Source organism: Microtus pennsylvanicus, chromosome 10 (assembly GCF_037038515.1).
Source record: "Microtus pennsylvanicus isolate mMicPen1 chromosome 10, mMicPen1.hap1, whole genome shotgun sequence".
Taxonomy (NCBI): Eukaryota; Metazoa; Chordata; class Mammalia; order Rodentia; family Cricetidae; genus Microtus; species Microtus pennsylvanicus.
The window spans coordinates 51,590,654-51,603,486 of record NC_134588.1 but is presented as its reverse complement, the minus strand read 5'-3'; the positions used below and the strand labels follow the sequence as shown (position 1 = coordinate 51,603,486).

Below are 12,833 nucleotides of genomic sequence, written 5' to 3'. Positions count from 1 at the left end.
AGACAGAATGATTAAGTAGAGGGATAATGAAGAAACAAGCATAATCCATGAAATTGAGCTTGTGCATATTGCTCTAGTAAGTGATGCCAAATCCCAAGTTACTGATATCTAGGGTTTACGGGGTTCCTGAAGCCCCTTCTTAGCTCATAGAGGATCTGTCCAGAAGCCAAGGCCCAGAAAGAAACAGCCTACCCTCTGGGCTCCGCCTCTGCTAGTGAAGCTACAACTCTGTCCTGTATAGGTCAAGAGAAGGAACCATGGAATGAAGAACAGAGAGGCAGGGTTTATTGTCCTTCTCGCACGAGGAGGGATCAAGAGGATCTCACGCAACAGAGCTAGATTCAAACACAGGGTCACTGGACAACAAAACTGCATTAGCCTCTGTCTTATCTCACTGCTCTAGAAGTTCTTTGCAGGGAACTCAACTACACTATTAATGCATATTTAGGGGATAGGTGTGCTCCATCTTCTCTCTGCCTGGATGCATATGCATTCATTATGGCATTTCCCCCACCCCCGAAGAATTTCTATAAAATTTAGCAAGAGAAATAATCACAGCCATTGTGTAGTAATCATATGAGAATATTGACAATTTTACTAATAATTAATCCTAATAATGCTTGATTTTATAACCAATTGTTCACGCTTGAGTGAAACGACTCACTTTGAAATAAAAATGAGCATAGTAAAACGAATGCCATGATTTTAAGAAACTATGGGTTTGGCTGCAGAAAGAAAGGCACACTTACCAGTCAGGAAGTCAGGGTCAGGGGTGGGCTCCGAGATTTCCTCTAGACACTGGTTCTCCAGTGGGACAGTGGCAACCACAAGACCATCTGGCAGTTGCTGGTCTAAACCACGAGCAAAGTTGTTTTGTCTAGAAACAGAGCAGACCATCGCTTTCCGAGTGTCCATGGAACTCCTTGGCATGCAGTCCATATTTCAACACAGTGCCAAAGGTCTTTCTGGTCCAAAAGTCATGCCTCACCTTGAGACTCATTCGGTCCATATGACATGAGTTAGGCTTATGCATAAGGGAAGTAAAGGCAGCATAGAGATGCTAATGAACTGGAAAAGTCTGTAGTCAGGGTAGAGAACGTTTCCCCCCACACCAGGTTTCCATTCTGACTTCCTCTCTAAAGATAGCAACACTCTGAGTTGCATGTGTAGAACACAGAGAAGGCTCTGGTTATCACAAAATCAATTCTGATATCACATTTATTGCCCTGGAAACCCAATTCCGTTGATGAAAATGAAAAATACTTGCAAAGTCTCTTGTCCATGACAGAAACAGGAGCTCAGTATAAGAACTACCTTGAAAATTTGCTCCAATTTGTTCCTAAGAGCATAGGCTTAGATGGCTACCAGGCTGTGTTTTATGTTAGAATACTGACATCACCATTGTCATAATCATCATCATCTTGTGGAAAGCAAATTTCGATGGCTTCTAAGAAATTTCAAATAGAGCAATGAAGAAAATGTACGAGGGTCAAATGGAGAATCTCTCACAGATTTTTCTAAATAAATGGTTCAAAAGGTTTTATCCTCAGGGGTGTTTTATAATCATCAAAATAATTAAATGTCCCAAATACTTGGCCATGATCATTAACGTCAATATTTACCATGTTAGAAATTCAAAGAGAAAATTTAACAATTCCTATTAAAGTACCAATAAACACATTAAGTATCAATCTGTCTAATGGGAAAAGGGCAATGGCATTGTTTTCTATTTTTAAATGTCTGACTTAAGAGAAGACAACTGGATTCTCACAACTGGATCCAACTTATTACAACATGTTGCTTTACTTGAAATATAAGAAAGAAATTTAGCTTTCTAATAGGTAAAACCTCAGTACTCCCTGAAGGTCCAACAAAATCCAAGACTCTTGAGCAGGCTCTGAGGACAGCTGTTCTAGATCCACGCACGAGCCAGGTCTTAAGATTTGGAAGTCAAAAGAAACTTTTCACATTTTGGGTTTGTTTCAATGTGAAATCCTGAAGGTAAAATTTTGCTTAAGGTTTTACCATACACCCAGCATGCTTCTTGGATTCTTAAAGGCAGAGTGTAGACTTGAACAGGATTATGAGCAAGAACACAATCTGCCTTTTTAGGTATATCACTTTCGCCCTGATTCAAGATGGGTGAAATGCTGAGAATAAGGCTCTTCATGCTGAGAATAAAGCTCTTCAGAGAGGAAGCTACTAAGACTCCTGAAAAGTCAGCTCTATGCATATGAAGTTCACCTGAATGTTCCTTTTAGCACCTGTCCAGCAGCTACTTCCTTGGACTGGTTGTTGTAACCAAAGAACATTTCCCCAAAGAGAGTCTGGTTCATGGAGACCTCTCTGCTTTCTGCACAGTCACCGCCCTCTGGGCAGGTCTCCGTGACAAGTTGGCAAGACCGTCCATCCACCCCAAGCTTGTAGTCTTCGATACACCTAATGGAGGAGAGAACTCAAGTTAAGTTGTTTGTCGGTGAGTCATCCGGGCAAATCAGCGCATCAAATGTGGGAGCAATGTTGCTAGAGAAATGTTAGATGATCCGAAATAGGAATAATCCAATTCTGTGTGGGTCTCTTAAAAATCGGGATTTTTCCATCTATAGATGGAGTCACTTTCCATCATGACCACATCACTTGATTTACTTTCCCTTAGATGATAATTTGAACTCAATCTACCCACCTTTCCTAGCCCTCTGATTTCTAAATGTAGGAATTAGAGATCAGCGTAAAAGTGAGCTAACACACGGAAGTAGAAGGTATGCCAGCATTTTTCTTAAGAATATTCTGTGAGCGTCCACGTTTGTTTGTAGGGTAATTAGGCAGCTTAAAAAATTAATAACTCTCTAATCTGGTCCTGTGGCAAGTCGACTAAGAAATGAGGAAGATTGATGATCATCTAGCTGTGTTCTGTTTGAGTACACACAAACAAACCAGCCACTCATCCAAACGCCCCTCCATGCAACGTTGACAGGGCACAGTGTGAATACTGTGTGCTCCATAAACCAGCAATCGCTCCTGGGCTCTTTCCTTATTGTGCTGCTCTAATGGGAAAGTAATACTAATTTGGTAATCATGGGTCAGTGACTCATAAGTCATTAATTGGACTTTGTTTGTAGTTATTTTATGAGTAAGATACTTTTGCTAACTCAAGTAAGACTTAATTCTTTAATAAGGTTGTCATTGTTTTTTTTAAAGAAGATTTCTTTTCCTGCTTAAAAATAGAACAAATTTAAAACAGTAAGATGATTATGATACTGAACACATCAATTATCACTATCTGTAGTAACTGTGATAAGTTAAAAGCTTCAGTCCTTTATAGAGGAACAAAGGATCATAGTTTTAAAAAGTGAGACCTAATGCTATAGCAACGTGAATGCTGTCCTTAACTGTGTAACTCTGGAACGGCTGACGAAACTCTGGTGAGATTTTGTTTCCAAAACTGCAGGAAGGGTGTGAGGAGTAGCTGTTCTACTAGAGTGTTGAGGAAATTAATTCATATATTGAATCTATAGAACTTACACCATGCCGAAGGTAGAGCTACTGCTGGCCGAATGCTGCTATTATTATTAGCAGAGGTGCAATTAAGGACCATGGGCAAATGACCTTAACTGCTAATCCTCCCCATTTCCATTTCCCATTTATGCAGGGGTGTGAACAGGTGTGAACAGGTGTGAATGGAGCATTTTAACTGCAAGTGCATGTGATTTGCTCTCTGTGCAAGAACCTCAAATCAGAATGGACCTGGACGACTTATAGATAGTGCCTTGGGTAACACTAATCAGCATGTACCTATTCCCAACCAAAACCAGAAAGAAAGTCCAGCGAGAGGTCATAGATTTTGTCCAGGGAATGGGTTTGATTCAAGACCCATAGAGGACTGCCTCCATGACTCAGAAGAGGTCTGGGACAAGACCTTGAATGACTCCTTCCTCTAGCTACATAAACCAGAGTCTGGGCGGTGGAAGCTAAAACTGATTTTGTGTCAGTCCATCTTGAACATTTTGACAACTATCTGTCTGTCTGTCTCCTCTGTCTGTCTGTCTGTCTGTCTCCATTTCTCATTCTTCTGTCAAAATATTGCACAGCGACCCTTTTATTTTTTGAGAGGGGAGACCAGGCTGGACATCCTGTTGTTCCCCTTGTATCTAACACCTAACTAGGTTCTCTACACAAGCGGGTGATGAAATGTATATACAATTAAGAAAAAAGGATGTAACTTTCACTGAGTCTGCGCTCCCATTAATTGAAGTGGGTCACCCTTAATAGTCACATTATAGAGAACATTAAAATTTAGAGCAAGCTTCTATTTATGGAATGGGATTTTACAAGAAACTAAATACAAAAATTGCTCAATTGCAAAGAAATGAGATAAAATACAATAAAATAGCATTACAAGTGCACTAGAAATCTTTTCATGGTTACTCAGCAGGCACTGGCTTTTAGTAAGCCCCTAACATAGTTTTATGACTATAAACATTGATTTTCATGCAAGCTTATTAGCTGCTGAGAGCCTGGAAGACATGCACTTAGATGCTACTTTCTTCGGCAGCCTAGTGGTCAGGGTCATGTGTGAGCACCCCAACTGACTTGCAGCAACAGGGTTGGGTGGGAGAGTGGGGAGCAAAAGCAGGGAGGGTGGGAAGGGAGCAAAAGATAGATAAGCAATCTATGGGCATAACAAAATTGGCTAAATCTTTATTTACTTGATAAATATAGCATGAAAATGGCTTTAAATATAATTTCAATCAGCGATACAAATTTAAATTTTGAGAAAACTGCAGAGTTTTTAAAAAGTCAGAAAGGGCTTGGATTCTGCTCCTAATCTTCTCATTCACTAACTTTCCAGTCTCAAGGGAGATGGATCACCTCACTAACCATTCCTTTTCTCACCTGTGAAATGGGGTGGCGGGTGGCGTTGCCCAACCTGTTCTCTCACATGGGTGGGGGAGAGCTGATCCCAGGAAAAGCGTTAAACCGAGAGTAACTAATTAATGACTTAATGGAAGGAGGTAGGGCTTTGCAAAATATGGGGACTTTGGAAGCAGAATCTGAAGCTTCCATTAAAAAAAAAAAAAACAAAAAACACTCCTTCCCCGTCTGGTAGTTTCTCAAGTTTTGGACCGCGGGAACAGTTTCCGTCACAAAACACATCATTAACACAGTTCCTCGAAGGCAAAGCTTGGAACGTCCTTGCTTAATTGGGCAACGATATACGTAAACCATGCCGTTAATTGTTCCTTTCGGGTAAGCCAGAGGCTGCATTTCTGTAGCCACTGGACTATCTTGCCGTAAGGTTCCTCTAAATTAGACTATCGAAGTGCTACCGGCTCTCTCCTTAGGGTCTAGGAGTGACCAGTCCATTCGCAAGGACCTACTGGGGTTGCGGCACCAAATGTCCCTTGATGCTCACTCACCCGCAGAACATGAGGATGTTGTACAAGGTGGGGTCGTCTGGAAAAGGCGCCATCTGCTGGAGACACAGCTGTTCGCAGCCTCCGTTGAAACCATCAGAGCAGTCCACGCCGATGTGGCGGTCATAGCAGCCCGAGCTGTCCTTCATAGGGCTGAGTCCTGACGGGCACTGGCACAACCAGAAAGCATCCGTACAAGTGGGTAAAACAGAAGACCTAAGCACAGTCACTGACACGCTCCATGTGGAACTATTACCCCTGGAAAATAATCTATGGATTTCCTTTTGCCTTTTTGTCTCCTTTTAAAAGCAAAAGGCCTTTTATTTTTTTTTGACATCTTTCTGTTTCTGTCTGGGCACAACTCACACACATTTGCATTAAGCGTCTGGCTCGGAGCAGGCTGGCATGGAGCTATGTGGCAAGACAGGGAAGAGTGCTGCTTCCCTATTGGACCTCAGGCTGGCAGAAGAGCGGAAGTGATGGGCCAGGATTTAAAATGCATTAAGCAGGGATTCCTGGGGACTAGGGAGAGCGGCGGTGCTGTTTGAACTCACATTAAAAGGGCACTTTATCAATGTTGGTACCAGCTGGCGACACTGGGGAAATGGAGTGAGCTAGGGCTTCCAGTCTGAGGCCGGAAGGAGACTTTCCTACAGCCTTGGAGAGGAGTGTGATGTCCTGGGCTCATCACCTTGCTGTCTCAAAGATTCCCTTTGGAAGCCTCCTAGCCCACAACACCTGTAACACGGTGAATTTGGCTAGCAGGTCTTAATGGGAACATTTGCTCTTCTGTCCTAATTGTCCTAGGTCAACTTCCTAAGGAGGACAGCAAAGGAGGAAATCATAGAAACCTCAGATCCTGGTAAAGCTCATGGAGCAAGGTGAGCCCCAGCAACACCTTCACAGACCCCAGCAAGTAGCCTACCTCGTTGTCTAGTCCAACTATGGTGGTTTGAAAGAAAATGGCCCCCAAAGGGAGTGGCACTATTAGGAGGTGTGGCCTTATTGAAGGAAGTGTGTCACTGTGGAGGTAGGCTTTGAGGTCTTTTCTCAAGCTTCAGTGTGACAGCCAACCAACTTCCTGTTGCCTCTCAGTCAAGATGTAGGGCTCTCAGCTCCAGCACCACATCTGCCTGCACACCACTGTGCTTCCCGATATGATGATATGCTATTAGTAAGCCCCCACCTGCTCCAATTATATGTTTCTTCATAAGCGTAGTCATGGTGTCTCTTCACAGCAATAAAAATCCCTAAGACACCAACCTCCAGAACAGTTTGTGAGGTGAGACATGTAACCCATATGAGGAAACTGAGGCACAGAGTGTTGAACTCCTAGAATCACAGCTGTTTCAAGCAAGTCCACACTTGGATCCCTGGTGGGCTGTCTGTGGCACCCTGATTCAGTGGCTCTATCATCTTCTATGTCAGACTGGGACTTCGAGTGACAGACCTAGTCACTGGAAACTGAGTCTCTGCTCCCTTCTCTCACAACTTCCTGTGTTATCCTCATTCAAGGAGAAGGCAACCCCTGATAGTGCACTAGAATCTCCAAAATCCTGTTTTTAATTTTTAAATTATGTTTTAATTTTTGTCACCTGAATCCTTGTGCTCATGTGAAGACGTCATGCATTAATGCTAACACTGATTCAAACAGGCTGGGAGGAATGCGTACATGAAGGCCAGGCTCAAGCATCTAGAGTGGGGCAGAGCTGAGAGTATGTCCAGATTTGGTTCCCAAATTCAGGAATTTAATGACTATATTTTATCTTATCCTATCTATCATCTATCTATCTATCTATCTATCTATCTATCTATCTATCTATCTATCTATCTATCTCTTGCGAGACACTCCTTCAAAACACAAACCAAACTTCTGAAACTTGGCAGTGTGACCTCATCTCCCTTCACTCCCTACTGCCTGGCTTGTCCTTTCTCTCTTCCGCCAGACACCTTGGCTCAGCACAGAGCTTAGTGCTTAGGCAGATGTGTCTCTGAAAAGCCACCTCTCCTCCCCACTCTTTCTCTAGTCAACAACCACAGCAGGATATGCAGTGTTTACTGACACCAATTGTGCAATTTCCCAAACAAATGCCCCCCACCAACCTGCCAGGCCCCCAGCTTGGTCCATCCCCTCTCCCCAAGAAGGCAGATGGAAAGTTGGAAGGTGGCAGCATTTAAAGGCAATTCCAAGGGCTAGCCCCTGCTGTGTATGCCCAGATGTTCTCCAGAATGGTTATGATGGCAAACAAGCAAATGAAGAAGCTGAGGATTGCACCCCACGATCAGTTAGTTCCTCCCCCCCATTAAACTCCGTGGCCACCCAGATGTTAGGCCAGATGTGTCACCAGAGGGGGCTGGCTTAGGCACCATGTGACTGCCCAGGCATGGTTTGGGTATGAAAACACACCGTGTTGTTGGAATTAAATGTCTTGTACTGGTGGGCAGGAGTTGTTCTCCCCTCCTTCCTTTGACAAAGCCACCAAGAGAGAATAAACCAGTTGTCCTGTCAATCCAACTTAACATAATTTCAACCCTCACACCAGATAACTCTATCAGTCCCCAGCTAGGACGCACCAGCTCCTCAGCCACGTGCTGTTTTTCAGAGTGCTCCATCATGCACAAATTTTGACAAAGACTTCACTGAATGAAACAGGAGCCAGTTTTGTTTCAGAATGCCTCGGCCTGGCATAGTCACATCTGGCCTGTCCCTAATGCCAAGATGACCATAGCTGTTCCTACTTGACCGCCTGATATCAGATTCTCTTCAAAGATTTGGAGAGAAGACAGTGTCTGCTATTTTGTCCACTTTGGAGTTTTGTTTTTCTAAGTAAAGCTAAATCACTAGCCATAGCTGTACTGAAGTAGGTAATTCTTTTTGTGGTCCATTTTTATCTGTGTGCATTTTCTGTAGTCTCAACAACACAGGTACACTTTATCGTCTCCATTTTATGGGTAGCTCAGAAAAACAACCTTGTTTAAGGCTGCCATGGTGGGAAATGGCAGAAACAAACTCTGGGCCTAGATCTGTCTGACTCCAAAGCTTGTATGTGTTTCTGACATTTTGCTGTGCACCTGTGATAAAATCTGGATTCCTTGGAAGAAATAAAGGCAATGTGTCAACAATGTAAAGCAATCCTGTAGATCTGCTATTTGACTATGTGAAGTAATTTCTGATGCATATTCTTGGATGAATTATGGACTTATAGATTTATCCTAATATTTTCCTTATGTCCTTCTTTACACACACACACACACACACACACACACACACACACACACACACACACCATGTTATTAGTGGAACTATTTTAGCAGAAAACACGGCAAGCTGTCTAGAGTGATGACCTTGAAGGCAAAACAAGATTCCCAGTCACTGAGAAGGATGCAATTATCTTTATTGTACTGTAACTAACTGGGGCGGCAGTTCAGAGCATTTTAGAAATATTTCCAGGAAAAAAACAATGTTGAAATGAAAAACTGAGATTTCTTCATAGCTCTTATCCGGAGCACCCATTCCCTAGGGAGGTAATCATTCAAGCATCTATGGAATAAATTTGTTTTCTCATGTGTCTTCCCTGTGTTATACATTTACATTTCAGGTTTCCTCAAAATCTTGATCTGAACATAAAGAGGCTGCAACCAACTGTGGTCCTGCTTCTGGAAGTAGGTGCATTTCCAGCCACGGGGTGTGGGGAGTATTGTTTATAGAAGTTGCATTTTCTGTTGGCAAGTCTTGGGTATTCTCTCTTTCTGGCTGTGGATAATCCTTCCATTTGGTCCTTGAATGAGAACCATTTGCACAGGAGAGAGCCCCAAGGTCATATATTAACCCCACTTTGCATAGGTTATATGTAGCAGTCCCAGGGACTTTATGAAGTACAGACTTAAAAAGTCCATTTATTATAGCCATAACCCTCCCCCACCAGGAAGGTCTAATAAATGATCTCATACTTCAGTGACCCCTAAAATACACAAGGTTAATCATCTTTCCATGAGGTGTTCATGACTTCTTGACTCATTACTGGTCCAAGGCATAATTTGCTAATGAGATTAAAATGATTTTCCCCATTCAAATCTTTTTCTTTGCCATCTTTCCCCCTCTTTTCTATCAATGAGTTTTAGTTGATTAATTACTTAGGAGACTAAATTGGAGGCCACAGATACCTCAGTTCCAGATTACAAAGTAGACACTTTGTTGGCAGATAGCTATGAGTGATGGACGCATGCGCTTATTCGTGTCCCCTGGGAGAAGAAGGACAGAGATCAGCACTTGAGCTTGCCTCACTGAACTTGGATGATTAATAAGGCATGTGGCCACATTTTATACTGGAGATGGGTTCTTTTTTACTATGCGACAATCTCACTCCTTTTGCAAGTGATGATTTCCACAATTTCTTGATAGGCTTTCACTTGCCAGTCCAAGACATGCAGGACTTCTCCAAAGGGGAAAAGTATGATGGAGTTAAATTTATATTTCAGTCTGCTGTGGTTTCCTGCCCCAATTTCTCTAGAAATCTCTGAAGTGTATTCATTTACTTATTGTCCTACAGAGAGAAGAAGAGATGCTCATCCGTAAGGTCCCTGCACATTCATTTTCTAGCAATGGTAAAATGACATATGGTATGGGAAACCATCATAGACAGCACATGGAGGAAGGGTGTCGGAGTCGCCATAATGGTCTGGCAGGGAAGGTCATGAGTTTCACATACAAGAATGAAGGGCTGTTGACCCTGCTCCTTTCATGGCCATGGTCTACTTACTCTACTTATCCCGTCGATTTCAATGTCTTACAAAGCAATAGCATTTGTTGGGCATTTTCAGCATGGGTGTGAGTCTGCAGATGAGAATTTCCCATTTCCTTTACTTTTGGTATAGCAGTGGTAGTAATTGTCTAACTCTCACGGCACATTTTATGTTGAACCTCAGCAGGGAGGCTTCATGAGAATGAAGGGGGTTGGCAGGAGTGATCCGACAGTAAAGTGATTGCTACCCAACCATGAGGATGTGAGTTTACATTCTCAACACGCATAGAAATACAGACCTGGTCTATACAGATGTCTGTAATCTCACCACTAGGGAGGTATACACATAAGGATCTCTGGGGCTTTGTGGCTTTCATCAAGGTGGTCTCACTGAATTCTTGAGATCTAGGTTTAGTGAGAGATCTCATCTTAAAGAATAAGGTAGGAAGTGATTAATAAAGACAATTGATGTTTCTCTTTGGCCTCTACATGAAGGTATGAATGCACACACACACACACACACACACTATAATAGTTGATATGGAAGCCTTCAGGAAAACTGGGGCTGGGGTGGGGCAGATTGGAGTTCTGTCTGCTAAGTCTACTCAATTTCCACTGCCATTACTCATGAATGGTTCGTCCAAATTTGTTTGTAATACATTCGTATAAATGTAAGAGTATATCTAGCCTTACATGGAGAAAAAGACTTTACAGATAGGATTAAATCAAGGATGTTTAGATGAGAGGGTTATCTTGGATTATTTAGATTGGCTTGATGTAATCACAGGGAGTTGTTAGAAGTGAAAGAGGGACACAGAATGGAAGAGATATGCTGCAGAATGATGGCTAAAAAAATACAGTCTCTAACTTTAGTTAGAGGTAAAGCAATAGAGCCTTGACCTGAGGAAAGTTTATGGACTCTAGACTGAAAAAGATAGAAGAATTGGTTCTGTTTAGGACTTCCAGAAAGGAAGGCAGCCCTGACCATGCCTTAATTTTAGATCAGTAATAACCCCACCCTGGATTTGCAAGTAGAATTGTAATATAATATACTCATAGAGCTTTAAGTCACTGAAATCAGTGCGATTTGTTCCAGCATCAATTCAAAGGTGTCTGGTGGAGGAAACTTTGAACACAATGAATAAGGCCTGGTCATCAGTGGGGGGGGGGCAGCCTTATGCTCTGGGAATCCTCTGGAAGCTTTCACAGTCCCCAGTTATTGGAGAGGAGTTGCATTTTTGTAATGGTATGCTAAGGTTTGCACAAGGTTCTGCCTTCCAGAGGCATTGGATTCCTGTTCTTGGAGACGATACAAATAACAGGGTAATTACCTGGAGGCAATTAACCCCTGGGAGTTGATGCATAACTGAAAGAGCCTTCCTAGAGAGAATTCATTCTAAAATTCTTTGAGCAGATGGCATGGACATAACTTGAATCCTACCTGTCTGGTTTGGGTTAAATTAGAAAACACACAGCTGTGTCTTCTTCAAAGTCCATTATCTCTGACTCCGTCCAGGTTTCTAAAGGTCCAGCATGCTCTGGTTTCTCATGCTCTTCTCTTTTCATAAAAATGTGTATTTGTTGGGAAGTGTTTCCATTCAACACACAAAAGACTGAAAATAAGGGTCTTTATGCAGAGGCGTGTCAATTCCCAAATTGCAGAGGGTACCGATTATCTTTGCCTCCAGCCCACCTCCAGATGAAAGACCACTCTACTAACACACCAGGACTTTGGGACAATACACCTGCCCAGTAGAGTTGGGTCAGGTTCAAAGTCAGATCCCTAGTCGTCTTTTCAGTAGGGTCACAAACCTCGTAATGAGCTCTAACATACTCTATCCTTCAGTTTAGTGATCATATGCTTCAAAGCCAATGAGAAACAGTGAATGGGATGTGTCTGCCAATCAGTTTGGCCCCTTTCCCTCTGGGAGCCACATGGAATAGTGACTTCAAAGAATTATGCTAATACAGTACTGGTATAATTGGGTGACTTTCTTCAGTGGCTCCAATTCTGCAAATGCATATTCATCAGAACTATTCCTGCTAGCTCCGTCTCACAGATCACAATGTGGAAACTATAGGACTCCATCAGCACAGCTACATGCCAAGTGAAAGGCCAAGCGTGGCCAACAGAAGGCACCTGACAGGCAACTCCCACCCTGGAGGAAGGGTCCTGATAAGAAGTAGTAGCAAGAAAAGGAGAGTTAATTCTTGCATATGAATGTTCGAATCACATGTGGGTGGATAACGGTAGGCAAGGAAGGATCCCATAGGTGCACTTCTGTTCACAGGTTTCAGTACTCAAAATGACCCCAAAAATAATAAGGAATAGAAGATTAAAATCGGGGTAAAGAGAAACAGGCAGGATGGTAAAAGAGAAAAACAAAAGTATCTCATCATGAAGTTCATTTGAGCAGTGAGATTGTCACCTGGGAAACTCAGGTATGTGGAACTGGCCAAAGAAGGAGAGCAATGATGGGCATCATTGCCTGTGGAAGCCATGAACTAACAAGTGCTTTCCTTTGTATTTCCCCAAGAGTCCCTCTGTTCTTTGTTCTCTTTGGGTATCTGCCAGATCCTCCTGTCTGCCATGTATCTTTCCTTTGCTTTTCTTCATGTCCACTTCTTTTTTATATAAGCCAGACCCCTGCTGCCTGCAGCTTAGTTGGTACCAGTT

General features: G+C 42.6%; 1 protein-coding gene across 2 annotated transcripts in view; it reads right to left on the bottom strand.

Moving 5' to 3' along the window:
• Astn1 (astrotactin 1) overlaps positions 1-12,833 on the bottom strand; it is a 329,272-nt gene that overhangs the window by 82,427 nt on the left and 234,012 nt on the right. For both annotated transcript variants that reach the window (XM_075988353.1, XM_075988352.1), the window contains exons 12-14: positions 5,418-5,584; positions 2,245-2,439; positions 750-877 (exon numbers count right to left, since the gene is read on the bottom strand). In XM_075988353.1, the coding sequence (XP_075844468.1) occupies positions 750-877; positions 2,245-2,439; positions 5,418-5,584 (490 nt within the window). The remainder of the gene's footprint in view (positions 1-749; positions 878-2,244; positions 2,440-5,417; positions 5,585-12,833) is intronic.